Consider the following 22,774-nt stretch of genomic DNA (forward strand, 5'->3'; position numbering starts at 1 on the left):
GCTTGGTTGGTTGAATCCTGACCACTGATCATGCTCTGCTGTGGTTGATGGGAGTTGTAGTCCAGAACATCAGGAGGGTACCACACTGTCTACACCGGCTTACTGCAGAGTTTGTACAAAGAATACATATGAATCTATTGATTCCTGGTATGTCCCACAGAGAAATTTACGGTCTGCAAATAAAAACACCCTAAAGATCCCAGGCCTCAGAGAGGTTAGGCTGGCCTCAACTAGAGCCAGGGCCTTCTCGGCCGCGGCTCCAATCTGGTGGAACGCTCTGTCACAAGAGACTAGGGCCCTGCAGGACCTGACATCCTTCCGCAGGGCCTGCAAGACAGAGCTGTTCCACCAGGCCTTTTGTCAGGGCGCAGCCTGACCCCCTCCTCTGGCAATCTGCACAAAATTTTGCTTGATGGTTGCCATTAATTTGATTTTAATTTGATTTAATTAATTTTATAATGAATGTTTTAGAATGTTGAGCTATTTTGATTGTTGTTAGCCGCCCTGAGCCCAGCTTCGGCTGGGGAGGGCGGGATATAAATAAAATTTATTATTATTATTATTATTATTATTATTATTATTATTATTATTATGAAATAACATTTTAATAGCAAAAAGGACATGTCAATGAATTTTAGCAATTTGCTCTATGTTGCTTTTTCTAACTCCAGTAACAAACAGAAATACCAGGTGCCTGTTTATAAGAGAGGAAACATGCCAATATTTAAACTTGCTCTAAGATGTGCTGTTATAATCAGAGGCCAAGGTTCTTTTTAAACACCCTTCTATGCATTACAGGATAGATGAACTAGAGAAGCAGTTACAGCAAGTCAAATGGGAAGTTCCAATAAATTGTCAACATGAAGAAGACTCTGATGATGGTGAACTGTCTGCAGAACACAGGTCTTCTAATTAATCCTTTTCTTGTGATTATACTCAATGAAATACTGTTTGTCTCATTGACCACTGTAATCTACCCTTCTACTGGCTTTCCAAAAAATTTCTTTAATTTCTCTCTAGGGTCCACTCTTATTCATCATTTATATCCTGTATACATGATTGGCAGTTGTAGTGTTAGGCCATGGCCTGGTTCAGATGATTTACTGTCATAAATCATGTTTCAGCGTGGTTATCAGGAACCATCAGAGCAAATCTCTGGGTCTTGTGCTCCCTTCCTCCTCCTTTGTGTTTGAGATGATGAGTGAAAACTTTCACTTTAGTTCAAACCATAGTTCTGCATTTGATAAAGACTTTAAGAGATAGTGGTTTGTTTAAAACAAATCAAATCTCATATCATATCCTGGTTTATCTAACTTTGGTTAGAACAAATCCCAGTTCAATGAGTTCAGAAGTAACCTAGAACTGTGGATTATTCTAAAGTAAAAATGGACTTTGCACTCTCCTGCGCAGTAGGGGAGTGGGATCATGTCCAGGACTTTCCATGTCCCCCCCCCCCGCCAGCCAGCATAGCCAATGGTCAGACATGATGGGATTTGCAATACATGACCTAAGTCATAGTTAAGTGAACTATGACTTAGGTCATGTATTGCAAATCCCATCATGTCTGACCATTGGCTATGCTGGCTGGCTCTGATGGGAGTTGGAATCTAACAGCATCTTTTGGACATGATGTTGGCTGCTCTTGCTCTAAGTGGATAAATGTGTGGGATAATCGTTCAATAAACAGACTTTAAGGATTATACATTACAGATGTAATTTTGTGTTACAGAGAATTTTTAGAAAGATTTGCATTAATCAGTGATGCTATTCCTGACCAGCACCCAGGAGAAAATATATTTCATGTAGTACATACTGGGAAAATCTTCAGTCATCTTAACCTTGATTTGAGGAATTCTGGGTTTCATCCTCAAAATCCCATTGAAAAATATATTCTCGGGTAAGGATGGTTTTTAGTAATGTCCATTTTCTTAAAGTATCATACTAGCAAAATATCATTTGTATGGATAGCTATGCATGCAAGTTGGTAGTTTGCCAAAATCAAAGAGTCTTCTGTCCCTAATGTATGCTTGCTACCCTTATTAATCTCTGCAAATTAGACAAGTTTCGGAATTAGAGGTTGTGTTTAGTGAAATGTATCAGTCAACCTTGTGGTGCCTGTTTTAAGTGATCAGTTTGTAATTTACTTAAAAGACCACTGTAAACAATTAAAATCTTTGGCAGGGATGTAAAGACACTTGTACTGTAATGTGGAATTGTTTTAATGGTAAATATGGTTATATAATAGTTAGATAAGAGTAAAGATGCAGTAAATCTAATTTTTAAAATGGAACCTATGGAGGTAGGGAAGGAGGTCTAAGCGTTCATAAGAACCCTGTACTTTAATGTTTGAAATCGTTATGTTTTATATGTATATATATTTTCTTTCAAATATATATATATATAGAGAGAGAGAGAGCTCAGTTTACCTTTTAGTCATGAAAAATACTGTGTACCACTTTTCAACAAGCCTAGTTATTCTTGCATCTGATTTGGTGTAAGCTTCACTTGCATCATATGTCAATCTGTTAGCAAAGGCAGCAGTAGTTGGCCATCATACGCTTGTGCAAGAATTTCCTATGCGTCTCTCAAATGACACTGCAATTCTCAAATGACACTCTCAATCCTCTGTTATTGGGTAGAATTCAACACTGTCCTCTTGTGGTTCAGTCTGTGCAAGCATTGCAGTTTGCCAGATGGAGCAATCCTTTCCTCCACCAAATGCTGTTGGGGGTGGGTTTCTCCTGACCCCTCTGAACCAATTTGTGGGGAAGGGGGGAGAAGCACCACTGAACAAGTAGAAATCCTTGTGCAGGGCTGCCACTGGAGGGGCTGATTAGGTGAATCCCACCCTTAGTTTCCTTACACCTGATAGTTTTTATTGTTTCAGGTATGGTTCTTTAAATCTGAGATTTAATACACAGGTTAACTTTGAAAACATGAAAGTGATTCTTGGTGGTTCTTTCTGCAGATCTGGAATAACACAGCAGCTTTTTGTAATCTCTGAAGGCTTGCTTCTGTCAGCTTACTACAGTTCTCCATGTCCTGTTCCCATTTTAAAATGGATGTTTCGGGTAAGATGCATCTTATTTAATGTTGCATTAGATATCATGAATCCGGAAGCCTTATTAGACTGAACTTCAGTTAGTTTATACCTTACAGTTTAGCTTTCTAGATTGCTCATGTTCTGCATGCACACACTCCCTGGTTCCTGGAGCATGAGCTGTTGGTAAATTCTGAGAATTAAAGATCTGGCATATAAAATAGTTCTTCAGTTACAATTCATTCTGCATTAACTCCTATCTAATTTAGGAAGTGTGAGCACACTTTTAAACTAGCCACTTAATGTCAGAAATGTGAAATGCCTTGCATTTCATGTTGATCACTTGCTTACCTCTTCTCTCCACTGCCAGCAACCTCCAGGCTATTATTTCTCTCCATACTGGCACTGTTTCACGAGTCATAGGAAGGATGCCATAAGTACAGTTAAACCTCAGTTGTTGAACCTAATCTGTTCCGGAAGCCCATTTGGCTTCAGAAATGTTCGACAACCGAGGTGCGGCTTCCGATTGGTTGGAGGAGCTTCCTGCACTCAAGCAGAAGCTGCGTCAGATGTTCAGCTTCCGGGAAACGTTCAAAAACTGGAGCATTTACTTCTGGGTTTTTGGCATTCGGGAGCCGAAATGGAGGCGTTCGGGAGCTGAGGTTTGACTCTGTACACCAAAGCTGTATTCTCCTCAGGAAAGGGGATCAGATTTGAAAGCCTATTGTATCTTTACTGACATACCAAAATAGTTTACACAAGGGAAGACATGGGATGAAATGGACTATTGCAGTATATGATTGACTTCAGACATCCCTAAAAAAGCCAAACCTTAACTCCTTTTGCAAAAGAAAGTTTTGCGATTTGAACTTCCTGAGCCTTCACAGTAGATAGATTGGAGGTACTTGAGCTAAATAGGAAGGTAAAGATGGAGAATATTCTGTGTGGCTGGAGTCTTTTTAGGATGGCTCTCTTAAGACTTGCAGATCTGGCAGAATTGCAGTTTTGTTTAAAGATTTATGCCCCACATTTTGATTATAAGCCAATTTGTAGCAGAATCCAGAGCATCCTTTCCTTTCCTTTTGTAATCCCAGAGAAACGGGTGCCTGGAACAGAGTTCTATTTGGCTGGGAAAGTAAAACAAGCTCCCATTAGCTGCTCATTCTGTGGCCAGGCTGGTCTTCCCATTGCTATCATATCCTTCCTGTGCAAGAAGAGATGCAACCTCCCAATGATCTCCTAGCCAGTGACAGACACTAGAGCACCATTACCTTTCAGGTCTTGTATTGAAATAAATTCTTCTTAGAAGTGTTTGATTTTGTAATATGCTATCAAATGCATCTGAAAATTGTCAAATGATTCCTTCTAGCTTTTGTGAGCAGGTGTTTTCTGCCATCCATTCTTTTTAAAGAAGTTAGCCTATTATTTTCTCCCACTCTCTTGTCCTTTATCAAGCTTACACTTAACTTCTTAAGTTCATTATGTATAAACTTTATGGGCCTGAATATTTGTCCCCAGGAAATACCCAGGATATCTTTCAGTTTGGAAGTCAAGGATTTAAGAGTGCTGCCTTCGCTTTCCCCCTTGTATAGCAAATTGGAAGAATATTTAAAAGACCAAAACTAGAGCAGCAATGGTTATTCTTACTTGCATTGATCAACACTATTCTTAGCTAGTAAGACTGATTCACATTTCTGGCACATCAGATCGCATTTGTACTGTATTTCAGTAATTCTTCATCACAATGCAAGAATACTGAATATGCAAAAGTTCTAATTGTCTTAGATGACCTTCAGTTTTGTTTCAATTAAACAGATGATGTCAATTCATCCAGACAGTTCATTGTCAAGAAAGATTTTGGATATGTTGATGTCATTAACAATTAAAACTGGTGAGTATTTGAAACTAAAGTTCAGGAAGAACTTGTAGTTTTTACACATTGGGAAGAACTTGTAATTTTTACCCATTGGGAAGAACTTGTAGTTTTTACACATTGACACAAAGTCCTGCAACAGTCTTCTCACTTTTCACATAATTCATTCAAATGTAATTTGGTTGTTTTACCATCTAATAGAATTATTTTTAGTTTAATGTGGCTCACAAGGTTCCTTGTTAGGCACAGCAATCTGGTGATGAAGATTCAGCCACTTCCTAAGCCCTTCTGGCTCACTGCAATCGGGGAATGGTGGGAAGGCCTGCTTTTCTTAATTTTTCTTCTGACATTTTTCTTCCAGTTGTGGTAGATGGGAAAGAATAAACTTGCCAGTTCTAGGGCTTGGATAGCTTTTGGGAGAGTATTGGGAATGAGGGGTCTTAGGATTCTGCAAATCCTCAGCTGTCCTTGGAATACCCTGTTTCAGGCTGTATTTTCTACGGGCATGCTGGGGAGCCTTCCTCTTCACCAATTAAGCAGCATCTAAACTGCCATATAAGGCCTCTTCAGCCACCAAATGCCAGTTGTAGGATCTCACCCTAAGCCTTGTTCACACACCCTTCTTCTGGTACAAAATATTTACCACTGAAGTAGCAGTAGAGCTATATTCATGTGGGGATGAGGATGTGCATTTACAAGGAAATCGCGTTGTATGTCTTGATAAGTTGAGATAAAAAAACAAACTACCGTATTTTTCAGTGTATAAGACGCCCCCATGTATAAGATGCCCCCTGTTTTTGGGGACTCCAAATTAGGAAAACACCCCTTAGCACTACCTGTGTATAAGACGACAATTTTAAACCTAATTTTTTGCTTTAAAAATCTAGTCTTATACACGGAAAAATATGGTATATTATGAGACCATGACCAGTACAGACTATATAAATATTTCTGTATCTTTTCTGTGTTGATATGCTTATATATTTTCTGCCATCTTTCCCAGGTTAATCACACTGACAGCTTATTTGCTGCTTTGAAGAGGATTGTGCTTTTGTAGCACAGGTGTACAAGTGTGGTGGGAAAATATTAAAATAGTACCCTTTGCCTTAGAAAACGCTACAGTGTCCCAAAGAACATACCATGCTCAAGTTGCATTCTGCTGTTTACTTAATGCTATTGAGTCTCCTCCGCTATCTTCATAAACTACTTAAAGCAGAGCTCATGTCTGAGGGAACTCCATACATTAGCACTGGTATGCTCATTGTGCTTTCTGTTCCTCTGGTTTGGGAATAAATAGCCAAGTGTTATCTCTCTGCAGCTTCAGCTAGCAACGACCAGCCAAGGCCATGGATTCCATCAATATTTGATATAGCAACTGTGCTACTGAATATGGGTGTTCCTTTCAGTGCACTGTTTCCTCTGCAAGATTTTCAACCTAACTTTTCTGAGGATGATATAATGTAAGTGTTTAGCATCATATCAGTTTTTTCAATGGATTCATTAGGGAACCATAGAAATATTTGCTACTTTTGTAAGGTTCCGATTAGTATGTTTCTGTGGTTTGCATTTAAGTAGGTATTTCATGCTGTGATTTTATTATCTTTTTTTGTCCCCTGATACATATTTTCCTCTGTCCTGAGACCTCAAGATGAAGACTCAAATTAAACAACATTCTAAGTTTTATGTTCTATAACGTCCTACAAATGTGCCAAGGCAGAGCTTTTTATAGTAGTTCGTTTTGCCAAAGTGTAATAAATTTAATGGGGGAAATCCATTTTTGCTAGATCTGAAATGCATGAGACTATACAGAAAAAACCAAGCGGAGACATCTTTGGAAACTCGGTTCCTATCTTTCATCTAATAGACACCAACCTTTGCAATATGTCCAAGGTGAGAGAGTCCCCCACTCCTTTTTCTGTTTTTGAAAGTTTTCTTGTATAAGAGAAGCATATGTGGTGATTGCTGGTGATAGTCATGATTCACTTGGACAGCTAAACTTAGTAGCTGGTTGATCTTGACTGTTAAAGGTTTTAAAAAAGAACGTTCTTTCAATGAGCAGTATGTTTCTTATTGGTAGTTAACAGAAATTGACCCCTGATAGGTTCAAGGACAGACAAACCTAGTAAGTTTCACATCAAAGGAATAAACACTGTCTGCACTTGTAATACACAACTGAGATTAGATTCAATATTGCTTAAAAAAGAAGTTTTATTATCATCTCATTTCTCCCCTTAAGTTTCTGCGGCTCTGTATAAGCATGTACCCAGAAGGTTACACGGACAAAGAAATATTTATGTTGCTGTTGCTGCTGCTTAAACTGAGTTTGGCAAAAGAGCTGAAACAATTTCCCCTAGTGGACTTGGAGTGCCTTGTTATAAAACTACTGGAAAATATCAGAGAGTGGGATACCAAGGTAACTGCATCAATAAGTGTTTAGTGTAATCTGTGTAAAATTGAGCTTAATTTTGCCAAAACCTCCAGAATTTGTGTGTTTAGCCATGCCTTGAGGGAACTGCTGCTTTGGTTGAGCTCCAAAAGAAATATAATACTTTAGAATTCCAGTCATTTGCTGATAAATACTACTTGTATTGGAGACACTGATTTGAAATAGTCTTTTTTGTCTAAGAAGTAGTAGATGTGTTAAACTGCAGCTACAGTGGCAGTGAAGATAACATGGTAATCAATTTTTATCTCAAAAGTAAGCATAGATATTACAAGAGCGCATTATTGTATCCCATAACATGTTGTTGTCGTTTAGTCGTGTCCGACTCTTCGTGACCCCATGGACCAGAGCATGCCAGGCACTCCTGTCTTCCACTGCCTTCCGCAGTTTGGTCAAACTCCTGCTGGTAGCTTCGAGAGCACTGTCCAACCATCTCATCCTCTGTCGTCCCCTTCTCCTTGTGCCCTCCATCTTTCCCAACATCAGGGTCTTTTCCAGGGAGTCTTCTCTTCTCATGAGGTGGCCAAAGTATTGGAGCCTCAGCTTCACAATCTGTCCTTCCAGTGAGCACTCAGGGCTGATTTCCTTAAGAATGGATAGGTTTGATCTTCTTGTAGTCCATGGGACTCTCAAGAGTCTCCTCCAGCACCATAATTCAAAAGCATCAATTCTTTGGCGATCAGCCTTCTTTATGGTCCAGCTCTCACTTCCATACATTACTACTGGGAAAACAATAGCTTTAACTATACGGACCTTTGTCGGCAAGTTCTCTGCTTTTTAAGATGCTCTCTATGTTTGCCATTGCTTTTCTCCCAAGAAGCAGGCGTCTTTTAATTTCGTGACTGCTGTCACCATCTGCAGTGATCATGGAGCCCAAGAAAGTAAAATCTCACTGCCTCCATTTCTTCCCCTTCTGTTTGCCAGGAGGTGATGGGCCCAGTGGCCATGATCTTCGTTTTTTTGATGTTGAGCTTCAGAGCATATTTTGCGCTCTCCTCTTTCACCCTCATTAAAAGGTTCTTTAATTCCTCCTCACTTTCTGCCATCAAGGTTGTGTCATCTGCATATCTGAGGTTGTTGATATTTCTTCCAGCAATCTTAATTCCGGCTTGGGATTCATCCAGCCCAGCCTTTCGCATGATGAATTCTGCATATAAGTTAAATAAGCAGGGAGACAATATACAGCCTTGTCGTACTCCTTTCCCAATTTTGAACCAATCAGTTGTTCCAGTGTTCCAATCAGAGAGCCAGTGTGGTGTAGTGGTTAAGAGCGGTAGTCTCGTAATCTGGGGAACCGAGTTCGCGTCTCCGCTCCTCCACATGCAGCTGCTGGGTGACCTTGGGCCAGTCACACTTCTCTGAAGTCTCTCAGCCCCACTCACCTCACAGAGTGTTTGTTGTGGGGGAGGAAGGGAAAGGAGAATGTTAGCCGCTTTGAGACTCCTGAAGGGGAGTGAAAGGTGGGGTATCAAATCCAAACTCTTCTTCTTCTTCTTCTCATATCCAGTTCTAACTGTAGCTTCTTGTCCCACATAGAGATTTCTCAGGAGACAGATGAGGTGATCAGGCACTCCCATTTCATTAAGAACTTGCCATAGTTTTCTGTGGTCGACACAGTCAAAGGCTTTTGCATAGTCAATGAAGCAGAAGTAGATGTCTTTCTGGAACTCTCTAGCTTTCTCCATAATCCAGCGCATGTTTGCAATTTGTTCTCTGGTTCTTCTGCCCCTTCGAAATCCAGCTTGCACTTCTGGGAGTTCTCGGTCCACATACTTCTTAAGCCTGCCTTGTAGAATTTTAAGCATAACCTTGCTAGCATGTGAAATGAGTGCAGTTGTGCAGTAGTTGGAGCATTCTTTGACACTGCCCTTCTTTAGGATTGGGATGTAGACTGATCTTCTCCAATCCTCTGGCCACTGCTGAGTTTTCCAAACTTGCTGGCATATTGAGTATAGCAGCAGCATCTTTTAAAATTTTAAATAATTCAGCTGGAATATCATCATTTCCACTGGCCTTGTTATTAGCAGTGCTTTCTAAGGCCCATTTGACTTCACTCTCCAGGATGTCTGGCTCAAGGTAAGCAACCACACTACCTGGGGTGTACGACACATCCATATCTTTCTGGTATAATTCCTCTGTGTATTCTTGCCACCTCTTCTTGATGTCTTCTGCTTCTGTTAGGTCCTTACCACTTTTGCCATTTATTATGGTAATCTTTGTACGAAATGTTCCTTTCATAACTCCAATTTTCTTGAACAGATCTCTGGTTTTTCCCATTCTAGTGTTTTCCTCTATTTCTTTGCATTGCTTGTTTAAGAAGGCCTTTTTGTCTCTCCTTGCTATTTTTTGGAAAACTGCATTCAATTTCCTCTATCTTTCACTATCTCCCTCGCATTCTGCTTGCCTTCTCTCCCCCGCTATTTGTAAGGCCTCGTTGGACAGCCACTTTGCTTTCTTGCATTTCCTTTTCATTGGGATGGTTTTTGTTGCTGCCTCCTGTATAATGTTACGAACCTCCATCCATAGTTCTTCAGGCACTCTGTCCACCAAATCTAAATCCTTAAACCTGTTCCACACTTCCACTGTGTATTCATAAGGGATTTGATTTAGATTATATCTTATCGGCCCAGTGGTTTTCCCTACTTTCTTCAGTTTAAGCTTGAATTTTGCTATAAGAAGCTGATGATCTGAGCCACAGTCAGCTCCAGGTCTTGTTTTTGCTGACTGTATAGAGCTTCTCCATCTTTGGCTGCTGAGAATATAATCAATCTGATTTCGATGCTGCCCATCTGGTGATGTCCATGTGTAGAGTCATCTCTTGTGTTGTTGGAAAAGAGTGTTTGTGATGACCAGCTTATTCTCTTGGCAGAACTCTTATTAGCCTTTGCCCTGCTTCGTTTTTAACTCCAAGGCCAAACTTGCCAGTTGTTCCTTTTATCTCTTGATTCCCTACTTTAACATTCCAATCCCCTATAATGAGAAGAACATCCTTCTTTAGTATCATTTCTAGAAGGTGTTATAAGTCTTCATAGAATTGGTCAATTTCAGTTTCTTCAGCACCAGTGGTTGGTGCATAAACTTGGATTACTGTGATGTTAGAAGGTCTGCCTTGGATTCGTATCAAGATCATTCTATCATTTTTGAGATTGCATCCCTGTACAGCTTTCACCACTCTTTTGTTGACTATGAGGGCCACTCCATTTCTTTTACGGGATTCTTGCCTACAGTAGTAGATATGATGGTCATCTGAGCTGAATTCGCCCATTCCCATCCATTTTAGTTCACTAAATGGACCCAGGATGTAAATATTTATTCTTGCCATCTCATTTTTTACTACATCCAGCTTACCAAGGTTCATGGTTCTTACATTCCAAGTTCCTATGCAATATTTTTCTTTACAGCATTGGACTTTTCTTTCGCTTTCAGGCATATCTGCAACTAAGCGACCTTTCAGCTTTGGCCCAGCTGCTTCATTAGCTCTGAATCTACTTGTACTCCACTCTTCCTCAGTAGCATGTTGGATGCCTTCTGACCTGAGGGGCTCATCTTCCAGTGTCATAACTTTTATATGCCTGTTGTCTTTGTCCATGGAGTTTTCTTGGCAGGGATACTGGAGTGGCCTGCCAGTTCCTGCTCCAGGTGGATCACGTTTGGTCAAAACTCTCCTCTATGACCTGTCCATGTTGGGTGGCCCTGCACGGCATAGCTCATAGCTTCTCTGAGTTATTCAAGCCCCTTCACCAATACCATTCTTAAAGGATAGCCTTTGACTCTTGTGTGCATTGCATTGAAACTTTTAGATTTTTTGCAGTTGCTCTTAATTGCTACTAATGACTGTTTCTCTTGTTTTGCTTGTAAGATGCCTGAGTTATGCCGTGCAATAAGTTACCTGTCCAGCCACCATCATGATCTCTTAGGGCTGGTTCAGTTTGTCCCAAACTGGATGACGCGAGGAAGGTAAGCCTCACTGCAATACAGTTCACTTTGCATGTCACTTCAAAACACACAGAGAAACCACTACATTGTAGAAAATAATCTTTACTTAAATGTTATCGTTTCAGACAAATAAGAAGGCATCTTAGCTTGGTAGTAATCTTGAAGCTTCTTAAAACCCATGTGAAAATACCCAGCAGCCATGACCAGCAGGTATTGTACAAACTTGCTTTATTAATATATTGAGTTCTTAAGAGTTACCTTTATTCCACTAATCCATGAACGACATTGACGATCATAAGCACCTTGCATGACTTTCTTTGGGAGGGCATAAAATCCCAGAAGAACTCTTCTTTCTTTCACCCCTTTTTCCTTTTGTATTCCTTTTTGTGAACAAGGGAAACCTAGTTTTTGCTATTTACATAGAGATAACTAGGCTTCCCTCATTCAGGGACAGAGTATTTTTGCTCTTACCAATCCTAGGGCTGCCTCAAGGTGCAAACTAAAAGAGGTGTTTGTTCCAAATTGTGTCCAGCTCCTCCTGCTTTTTAGAGGCTGACTTCAGCATCCATCAGTTCTAAGGGAAATCCTCTCTAATCTATTTTGAACATGCTGCTTCTGTTCCTCTGCAAGCTTTTGAGTTGCTTCAGTGCTGTCTTGGTATATTTATTCTATTTTTAAAATGTATGTTGTCACTTTTCTTGATAAAATAAACTCAAATTATGTGCACCCATCTTGTTTGGATTACCACCCAGAGCTGCTGCTCATCAGTACAACTTTACTCTGCTTGCTGTTACTATCCCTCCTGCTCTCTTTCTTATTCTCGATGACTCCCAATAAGATGTTTGTCTTGATTTATGTAACTTCAAAGTAAACTAGAACCCAATAATTCTCAGGATCCATGAGCATGAATAAAAATTTGGGAGAGATCACATACATTAATTATCCTCCAGACTTTTGTCTTTAAAAATGATATAGGCTTTCTCTACATAATGGTGCCAAAAGCCAGGAAGTATTAGTAAGCTGTGCTCCTCTCTAATCTGTCCCCCCCCCCTTTCTTCCTGGGATTACATAGATGTCACTTCTGTGTAAAGAACTAGTGAATATGAAACCTTCAAATCTGTTAAAGAGAATATCTGAGACAGTGGGACACCATGATGGCCTTAAAGAAGAGTCTTTTCTTCGTCAATATGAACCGGAGGTAATCTCAGACACCATTCCTGGAAAAGCAGGGTCCCAGGGTCAAACTTAAGGCAGGCTGGGAACCAGATGGGCATTGAGTTGTTGGTTATTTGTGTATAAGAGATGCTCATATCTCAGAAGGCAAGCATTGGCAAGGTGGGATGAAGTGAATGGATGAGAAAAGAGAAAGGGCTAAGTTTTGTGTATGTGTGCAGGGGAGTTACTACTTTTTTATTGTATTGATTACCCTTTTGGGTAGAATAATATAATATGCTCGAAGTTCTTTGCTCTGACCACAGCAGATCAACAAAGCTCCTGAGCAGATCAGCAGAGAACATACTGCTTATCTTAGCCAATCTCATTTTAGAAATTATTAGGACAGAGTTTGTCCATGTTTTAGACTACCTAAAAAACGTGTCTCTATCAAGATCAAACTGATTCACACTTAGAGCCAAAAGTGAACTCCAGATAACAACAGATGTATCAGTCACTCTTCCCAACAGTGTCTTCTCCTGCTAAAATGAGTGCCCAGATTGACATAGGTGCTGATTCCTCTGCAGCTTGTGGAACACTCCAGGGCGAGAGCTCCCCTATGTTGCACTATACAATATTGCCTTGTAAGCCTGCTTTTGGGCTGTGACCTATCAAGAGGTATAGACTGGGCTGTGTTAATAACCTTTCTTGTATTACACCAAGCCCTAAAGCCACAATAAAGAAAAGGCTTATTATTGCCTACTTATTTTGTTTATTCACCAAAGTCACATTAAACACCACTGTATGCTGGAAATTGTCCTTAATACTACCAAGGGCTGGTTCACATGTGACCACCATGTAGGTGGTACACTGGATTCCAGTTTGTGTGATGTTGGGGGGAGGAATTGGCAGTATGTGTGATACAACTTTTTGTTATAATAGACTCTTCTGCTTAAGTTTGTAAATGTGTTCTATACAACTTATGGCTTCAGCAAACACTAATTGCTCTCATTCCAGGAATACATGCCTTTCACACTACACATAGACTCTTTATTGCAAGCTGGCATTATAGATGCAAATACCTATGTAAATGCCCCATATTTGCAGTTTGTTTGCTCAAAAAATGGTGAATAAACTGATTTACTTGTCTGGGCATATTTGCACCTAACTCCTGGTTTATCTTAAAGGTTTTGTTGATTTTTGTTCCTTCACCTGCTACTTAAGAACCAGTTCTTAATCAATTTATATTGCTGTGTGGGTAGTTGAAAGGGGTAAGACACAAGTATTTGACTACTAAGAGCAGAATGTGTAAATCTGCTGTAATCTTGCATTGATGGTATACTGAGCACCTGCAAAAGTTGAACTGCATTCTTTGTGAAAACTGGTTTTCCCCTCAAAGAAGTTGGCAGCATCCTTACTACTAAGAGCTAGGCTGAATACTTTCTGTTCATTTTCTAGGCATACTATCTGGCCTATGTTCTTCTTCACTTGGTCAGGGAAGCTAGCAATTCTGAGGTTACAAATTCTAACCACAGGGTAAGTAATTTTTTGTAAACCACTTAGAGATTGTAATACAATCAAGTGATATTTAAATGTTGTGAAATAAATTAAAGTTAGTGTGTATGTGCTTATACTACAAATTCGTGGAAATGGTGGTCTCCTGGTTTTGGCTGGGGTTACATTCCTCATCAAGGTAAAAGGTTTGCTTTTAGATTTAACTGTGCTCATGAAGGCTCAAATATCTTCTGTAAACATTTTAACCATTTTAGCTACATGAGTTCCTAGTTTCTTTCTAGGTGCAATAATGCCCTATATAGTGTAGGATACCCTTCCCCAATACACAGCCTATTTTGGGGGTGTTTATTGTTCAAATTGTTAGTTACCTGGTCACCTTACAGATTTTTATAATTGGAAAGACAGGATGTAACTATAACTCTCTAAGTAACACCTAATACTTTTAAAATCATACTATTACTGAAAATGTAGATAATAACTTAAGTTTTAGGGAAGATGTCACTTTGAAATGCTTTCCCCAGTATTTACACATTTGGTCAGGAGAAAATTAACTCTTTTAATCTCACATTTAGGAATGGCTGGTGAAACTCTGCACTACTTTGGAAAAACATGTAAAATGTGATATTAGAGAAGATGTTAGACTGTTCTATAAAACTAAGGTGAGTAGTCTTGTACTTTTTTAATCCCCAGAAGGTAAGAGTCATTGTGAGGACTCTCTCTGCTCCCCCTTCCTTATATGCAGTCAAATATGAGTAACCTTGCACGTTTGAGGAGTTTGCTTCCATTACTCCAACATCCAATCTTGGCCAGAGCATGGGTTTTCTTTTGTGGACTCCTGAATGCTGATTTCAGGGCTGCTTCTCACACTTTTATTAAATTGCAAGAGTGCACTTCAGTCCTGCATTTTTAGGTCTGATGAGAATAAGGTTGAAGCAGATGATGATGTAACCCCTAGGTATCTGATTCATCTGTGTACTCAGAAGTAAGCCCCACTGTGTTCAATGATGCCTACTCCCAGGTAAGAGTATGTAGGATTGCACCCTTAAGCATCCTTTCCCCCAGTTGGTTTCAATCAGTTTGTTTTCTCTTTCTAGGTAAAAGACTTAGTTGCTAGAACATACAGCAAATGGCAACAAATGATTCACAGTTCTCGGCTTACTCAGGTACTATGCAGTTAAAACAGCTTTTCACATTGCTGTGTGATTTACAGAAATATTGTAAGTCTTCAATGTAATGGTAATGACACTTCTGCAAGGGTGTCTTTGTGGCATATTATAATGAATAAGTTTGCTTTTCTAAGAGGTGAGCACCTCTATAGATTTGCTAATAGAAGTTTGGATGTCAAAATAATGCTTGAGGGGTATGTAGCATGCATTATATATATATTAAAAACCATTCTGTAACAGCCTGGAATTATTCAAGAATGAAGTGTAATTCATTGGCTACAGAAACAAATTAGTGCAGATGTGCCTGGAAAGATGAATGCATCACTCACGCATGCCCTAAAGTATCAGACTAGAAGCATAGAAATCTTAACACTGTGCAAGCTGAAAATGTAAACGTGCAAAGGGACAGAAATTGCCTTACTGAAAAGAAATATAATGCTTAGTTAGATTACAATGCTTAGTTAGTTAAGCCTTTAAACTGGAAGCTGTGTTGCTCTGTATGTCAAAGAGGACATAAATTCCAACAAGCTAGAACTCCAAAACTAGTTTAGAACTGGGGACATACTGTCATTCCCCTGGCCAAAATGCTCAGGCTGATCTTGTGATGTAGAAGGAAATCAATGAGGCATGCAAAGGAAAAAGTGCTGCAGTAATGTGTGGCTTCAGTTATCTTCACATAGACTGAGTGCGTGTGTATTTCAGTCGTGACAAGGAGGTATCCTAAATGACTGTGTCCTAAGACATGTAACCAGCCAGAAAGGTGACAACCCTGGACTTAATCCTAAAGTGGCACCCAGGATCTGCTGTGAGATATGTGTTGTCGAACCAATTGGTAACTGTGGCCATAGTGCTACCAAATTCAACATATATGTAAGTGGACAATTGCCAAGGAAGTCCAATATGGTCACATTTTACTTCAAAAGCAGAATCTTGCCTCAAATGAGAAGTTTGGTAAAAACCACATTTAATAGAAGCTCAACTACAATGAATACCACAGACCAAGAAAGGTGCCACTAGGGATAATTAGGAAAGGAACAAATCTGGAATACTGTGTAAAGTTCTGGTCGCTTCACCTCAGAAAGGATACAGTAAAGTTGGGGAAAGTGCAGAAAAGGGCAACAAAAATGAGCAAGGGGTTCATGCATCTCCCCTCAGAGCCATCTAATGAAATTTATTTGCATTAGGTTTAGGACAAGCAAAATGAAGTATTTCTATGGTATGAATTAAAGTGTGGTAGTGGTCATTAAAAGAGGATTTGACTGATTCAAGGAGAAGAATGATGGCTATGTGAAACCTCTAGATTCAGAGGTAGCATGCCACACTCAGAGTATAAACGAAGAGGACTATTGTATTGTTTTCATGACCTCATCATGGGCTTTCTAGAGGCATCTGATTGGCCACTGTGTGGAAACAGGTGCTGGAATATATAGATACAGCTGACTCTCAACTTACACTGGAGATACGTTCTGGGGATAGTATGTAGAGCCAAAATCACGTGTAGTCAGAACATTGAGTTCAGTGGCAAGTGGGAGTGCCAACGTTTTTTTCCTGGACACCCCCCCCCCCTTTCCACCTCCGTTTTATTTATTTTTAGTATTTTTGCCAAGCACATAAAGCTGAATGTACATAAATTGCAAGTTATCTGTACATACATGTCTTTGATCTTATATAGGGCTGCTATTGAATTAACTAAAGTTTTGTTTTTTGGTCTAAACCGATTTTGAAGTTCAATTTATTTTTATCGTAGGGGCAGATTCATGATTTTTGGGTCCCAGACGCTTCAAATGGATAGATTGAAGAGAATTTCAAAATGGACAGTATGGCCAAGAAAATAAAAGGATGAAGACTATAGCGTGGCCTAAGAAGAAAAATGGCAGTAATCTGGCTATCACTTCCACATATTTTATATGATTCTTACTTTGTCCTTCCCTAATAACTGAACAATGTTTGTAATTAAGAATCTTTTAACATGTCTTATCCTGTTTAGATTGATTTGATAAAGAGTTAATATTTTTAAAAGTAAGGGTAGTTTTTATTTTTTGTCATGCTTGTTACTATAAAATAGAACTATTCTAATATATCTGTTGCGTTTTGCCAAAGGACAGGACTGTATATTTCCTACTGTGAAGCAAAGTTTAGAAACCGCTGTATTTGTTTTGGAATGGACAGGAAGTGCTAAAGTGACCCTTGTGTTTAGAAAGTGATGGGGGAAACACTTGAGCTACAGTCCTCTATGCACTTGGAAGCAAATCTCATTGCTTCCTTTGGAGCTTATTTCAAAGTAAGTGTACCAAGTGTTGCAGCCTTTCACCTGTAGACACATTCAGCTGCCTAAGCAATTGGGTGTCTTTAAATGCCACCTAGTGAGCCAAGTTTTAAGTTTTCAAGGAAGTTAAAAAGATTAATGGCAGTTCATACTTGGTTTTAGACTATGCATCAAAATTACATGCTAATACAAAAGATCTGTTAGTCAATAGTTAGGGGAATTAATTTGTTTGGAAATGTAAATAAATTCAGAGAAGAGTTTATTCTCCTGGTCATACCAGTATAGATACTATAGTTGAGTTGTGTGTAGCTGTGAATATTTCACGGGCATCTCAGTCTTAATGCCAATAAATTATAAGGAGAGAGATTTTCTGAATGCTTGCACTGCCATAAATGTGAATAAACAAATTGTTAGAGATCATAACAGAAATTAAAATGTAAATATAAAGAAGTAGAGATAATATAAGTCTAAGATAATTGATTTTTATGAGGAGACACTTTTGGCATTGTGTTTAATCCTATTTATGCATTTTAAGCAGAAGTATGCAAAATAGATTGATAAAGCAAGATGGACTGCTAGTCAAGGAGCAGTTCAGCACTGTTAAATCCATGGGAGTTTTGTCATTGATTTTAATGGGAGAAAGTTTGTACTCAATTTATATCAAAACATTTCACACTTTCAGTGCTGTTCAGAATTTGTTGGACCCCAACATCCGACAAGTTGGGTGGGAAATGCTACCTCAAAGGGGACTAGTTTCTTTTATTTCTTTTTTGTAATGGGGAGTATTTTACAGACCCTGCATTCCACAGCCAGTGTCCAGAGAGCCCTGTGTGCAAGGAGATTGCAGTTCTGCTCAGGTGGGGGCGTCACTGACGTTTTTTCTTTGACCTGCAGCACCTTGCGATGCATCAAAAGCTACTGTGGAAGGTAGGTCCTCTGACCTAAAGGAGCAGCTTTTCCAGCCAGGGGCTACAGTGAGAAGAAAAATGGGGAAAGCCCTAATGTGCCTGCACACTGTGCATACTTCTCTGGATCCTGGCCTATAGTTAAAAGCCTCCTTTGTGGTTTATTTGTACTTTTGAATATACTCATATATAACTTTTTATAAACATTTCACATTGACTTTATAAAGTACAAATATGCCTGCTCTCTCTTTGCCACTTTACTGTATCTGTGTATTATATGAAGAGATACTATTTGTATTACTTTTCAAACACACTTGGAATTATCCAGGTCACAGTTTAACCACTTTTTTTAATGAGACAAAAGAGTAAGAATAAAGTATAAAATAATCATGTGTGTCTCTAAAATTTATATGTGAATATGAATTTCAGCATTATTCCTTACACTCAGGCAAAAGAGATCCTGAGCACCATACCTCTCCTGTACAGAAGCACGCATCTCATCTTAAATGATTAAATCCAGAAATGCTACCTTGTCATCTTGCAGTAGTTTCCCCTTGTACATGTACCTAGCTTAATAATTTCATTTTCCCCCCAGACAATACAGCTTGCAACACAGGCATGCTACTGGTAGGCTACAAATGCTCTCTTGAATTTGTTATGACTTGCTGATCCTGAAGACTGTTTATGTACCAAGCAGATATTTGGAGTTGGTGTTGTGGTTTTTTTCCCTACAGTGGAGGTTGATATCCTCAGTTGGGTTGCTTTTCACACTTGCTCCAGAAGGTGGGGAAATGCAAAATAGGCTTATTTATGTCCTCTGTGGGGGTCAGCAACCTTCCCCAGTTTATTGTCCAGCCTGCTCCATGAAGGTAGCTTCAGGCCCATCTCCACTTCAGCTCTCTCTTTCTGTCTCTTGTTCATGTATGTGATAGATTGACAGTCCTTTTGGGGGGTAGGACAGCGGAGGTGACTGACCTTACTAGGATGGTGCAAGTGACCACACATGGGAGCCACTGGGGTTGGGGAGCTTGTTTGATCTAAGCTAATGCAAGTGGTCTGTGCAGGAGGCCAGTTGTTCCATCTGCTGGCTGGAGCTGAGAGTGACTTACTCCAAGACCACAGCTTAGCTTGGGTCAACAACATGACACTGAAGGCATGTGTAAACCGCCAAGGGGAAGAAGCTGCCAAACCCTGTTGAAGGAAGTTCATTTACTGTTCAGCTGGGCAGAGGAGAATCTTGCACCCGTATCATCTGAGCAGGACAGCAAACCAAAGGGCAGATTGGCTTAGCTGGAGCATCTGGCTCAGGCAGAACAGGAGCTGAATTCAGAGGTGTTCCATCAAGTGATACGGGTGGTCAGGCCCTCGGTGGCCAATCTGTTTGCTTCTTTAAATGCACAGGTTCCCAAGTTCTTTTCCAAGTTCCACTCCATGGTGATGAGGATGAATACCCACACAAGTATATGACCCAGTGGACTGGTCTACACCTTCCCACCTCCAGTGCTGATTGCCAGGGAGCTATGGAAGGACCTTTAACTTACACTAGTAACCCATATGTTACCAGGCTAAGATGATGGGAGTTGGAGGGTACTACATTGGCTATCCCAGACGTAGACCAATTGTTACATTGTTTTTTGTATAAAAGGTGGTGTTTGATATATTAAGTTCTCTGTTAACATTGCCTATATTGGGAATTTCTATTCTCACACAAAACAAAAGAAGCTGGGGAGAAAAAAGCCAGTTAACAAGGTACCCTCTGCCACAAAGCAACAACAAATATGAAGCTGGTCGGAAGAGTTTGGAAAAATGCTCAGATAAGCTTGAAAAAGACATACTAGTTAGTTTTCCCACTCAATTTTTTCACAGGGCTTCCTGTCGCATTTCTAGCTGTATCTGTGATTTTACCTCTCTTCCATAATGACACTCTTCTGCTTCTTGGTGTGCAGCCTTCACTGTTTCCTTATTTGGGTTTTGAGTGTATATAAATATAGCAGCTTCCAATTACAAAACCAGTTAATTTTCAATTTAATGCTGCTGGACATTTGGTCTCTACTCCTGATTGCTTGTGTTTATGTGCACACAGTCTAAAATCTTCTCTTTCAGCAAAAGCATCAGCAGTTGGTGGAAAGGACTGTTGGTGGAATTCTGGAATATGTGTAAAACTGCACCGGTTTGTGTCTTGAGTTGCCCTTCCCCCATGTCCGATTTCTGTTCAGGGTTAGGATGCCAGCTGCAGTGGGCCTTTTGAAACAGCTCCAGGCCGCAGGTCTCTGGCATGACTCAAGGTGTACTGTAGGGAATGGTGTTGGTGTTAGAACTCTCTCCAAACTTGGACCTCTCTATATTTGGATCTCTTTAACCTCTAAGACCGTGTTACTGTACTTAGCAGTGTAGTTTATCATGCACCGGCATCTCTTGACTTTATGTATATAGTGTGTTTGCATTGTCTTGTGTCTTGAGGCAATAAAACACTTAACTCCTGGCCCACACAGTTCAGTGTATTCTTCACCGTCAACTTGGGAAAGGAGGAAGACCCTGAAGCTTTGTTGGACTACTCTGCTGGTCACACTGGTATAGGTGTGATATCAAAACACTTTCAAGGCTGGCAGTGGCAACATGATGAGCTGAAGGGGTGGGAACTATGCTAGACTTTAAATAGTAATCTTTCCAGCCTTAACACCGTATAGTCCACCCTGACGGAGGAGATATTTGCTTCTCTGTGTATGTGTTTACACTTGTATATGTGGTGGTATGGAGAGAGAGAGGACATAGTCTAGTTTTGTTCATGTTCATTTGTGTGAAAGATTACTTATACCACACTTTCAACAGAAAAGGGCTGAACAGTTTGGATGTTGTCTGACTCCCATCAGCCCCAGCCAGCATGAGAGGGTGGGAGTTCTAAGCCAACAAACCCTGGAGGACTGCAGATACCCCAACCTTTATGTCAATGGATGGGTGTTAGGGCAACATTAATCAAACCCTTTGCCGCAAGTATGTTAACATCTAGATTTAGACAGGTGAGACCTTGGTGGAGGCAGGAATCAACAGCTACTAGCTATGAAGGCCATTTCCCACATCTGCTGTCAGAGGCAGTATGCCTCTGAACACCAGTTGCTGGGAATCTCAATTGGGCAGAGTGCTGTTGGACTCGTGTCCTGCTTGCGTGCTTCCCATCTGATTGGCCACTGTGAGAACAGGATGCTGGACTAGACGGGTCTTTGGCCTGAGCCAGCAGGCTCTTTGTAAAGGCAAAAGTGAACAGATACAGTTAAGCTTTTGTTTGGGCAAGGCTGAAGACTTCACGGAAAAGGGACTTTGCAGAGAAATTGTCTCTTGCCTCCAGTATCAGAGGTGGGACGCCTCTGAATATTTGCTAGCGGCAGAAGTGGGGGAGTGTGCTGTTGCACTCTTGCAGGCTTCCCATAGGCATCTGGTTGGCTGCTGTGAACAAGATGCTAGAACAGGTGTTCTTATGAAGGAAAGAGTTCGTTAAGTGAGGAAATGGCAGGCACAGGGAAGACGGGTCTAAGACAGGTGCCGCAGATCTTTGAGTAGACGAGTGGCCAAGTGGGCTCATTCTCGCAGCGGGTCCGTTCAACCTTCACAAAGCTTCAAGGAAAACATGGACAAATGTTTCACAAAATAATCTGTAGTTGTTGGTGTCTGACACAGAGCGAAGGGTAGTTGTGCACACTTTAGCTGCAGTGGAATAGTGGTGGACTCATGTTGTAAATGTTGCACAACTCAGATGTTTAAATACCGTATTTTTCGCCCCATAAGACGCACCGGCCTATAAGACGCACCTAGATTTTTGGGGGGGAAATAAAGGGGAAAAAAATTATTTCCCCCCCAGGTGCGCTGCGCTACACCAGGAGCTTGGGGCGTGCGGAGCTCAGCACGCCCCAAGCTTCTGCGTGCCGGCAAGGTCTCCGCTAGCGTGGGAGAGCCTGGCGCCTCTCCCAGGGCTAGCGGACCCCTGCGCTAATCCAGAAGCTTGGGGCGAGCTGAGGTCAGCGCGCCCCAAGCTTCTGCGTGCCGGCTAGCGGATCGCTGCGCTACACCAGGAGCTTGGGGCGTGCTGAGCTCAGCGCGCCCCAAGCTTCTAGGTGCGCGCAAGCAGTCCGCTGCCGCCCCAAGCCTCGCGCACCCGGTGGGCCCTCCTGCCGGGTGCGCGAGGCTTGCAGACACTCGCCCGAAGCAGGGGGAGCCCTCCCGAGGGCTCCCTGTGCTTTGGGCGACAGGCTGCCGCCCCAAGCCTCGCGCACCCGGTGGGACCTCCTGCCGGGCGCGCGAGGCTTGCAGGCATTCGCCCCATAAGACGCACCCCGATTTCCCCTTCATTTTTGGAGGGGAAAAAGTGCGTCTTATGGGGCGAAAAATACGGTAAATTCCATGAAAAGTGAGTGCTTTTGACTTCTCTGTAGTCTTTTGTCAGAGTTCCAACACTGTATTTCCTATAGACCAGACATTATTGCCTA

The 22,774-nt window shown here is 40.9% G+C and overlaps 1 protein-coding gene across 3 annotated transcripts in view; it reads left to right on the plus strand.

Annotated features, from left to right (window-relative positions):
• The window catches only part of SLF2 (SMC5-SMC6 complex localization factor 2), a 32,654-nt gene extending 13,968 nt beyond the window's left edge, over window positions 1–18,686 (plus strand). For all 3 annotated transcript variants that reach the window (XM_083505133.1, XM_083505132.1, XM_083505134.1), the window contains exons 7-20: window positions 799–903; window positions 1,730–1,897; window positions 2,969–3,071; window positions 4,856–4,931; window positions 6,232–6,373; window positions 6,698–6,803; window positions 7,150–7,326; window positions 11,216–11,313; window positions 11,418–11,502; window positions 12,365–12,490; window positions 13,903–13,980; window positions 14,532–14,618; window positions 15,054–15,122; window positions 16,873–18,686. In XM_083505133.1, coding sequence (XP_083361259.1) covers window positions 799–903; window positions 1,730–1,897; window positions 2,969–3,071; window positions 4,856–4,931; window positions 6,232–6,373; window positions 6,698–6,803; window positions 7,150–7,326; window positions 11,216–11,313; window positions 11,418–11,502; window positions 12,365–12,490; window positions 13,903–13,980; window positions 14,532–14,618; window positions 15,054–15,122; window positions 16,873–16,917 — 1,465 coding nt within the window. In that variant the 3' untranslated portion in view covers window positions 16,918–18,686. The remainder of the gene's footprint in view (window positions 1–798; window positions 904–1,729; window positions 1,898–2,968; window positions 3,072–4,855; window positions 4,932–6,231; window positions 6,374–6,697; window positions 6,804–7,149; window positions 7,327–11,215; window positions 11,314–11,417; window positions 11,503–12,364; window positions 12,491–13,902; window positions 13,981–14,531; window positions 14,619–15,053; window positions 15,123–16,872) is intronic.
• The last annotated feature ends 4,088 nt before the right edge of the window (window positions 18,687–22,774 follow it).

The sequence above is a fragment of the Podarcis liolepis genome (genome assembly GCF_965112155.1).
Source record: "Podarcis liolepis genome assembly, chromosome: 5".
Taxonomy (NCBI): domain Eukaryota; kingdom Metazoa; phylum Chordata; class Lepidosauria; order Squamata; family Lacertidae; genus Podarcis; species Podarcis liolepis.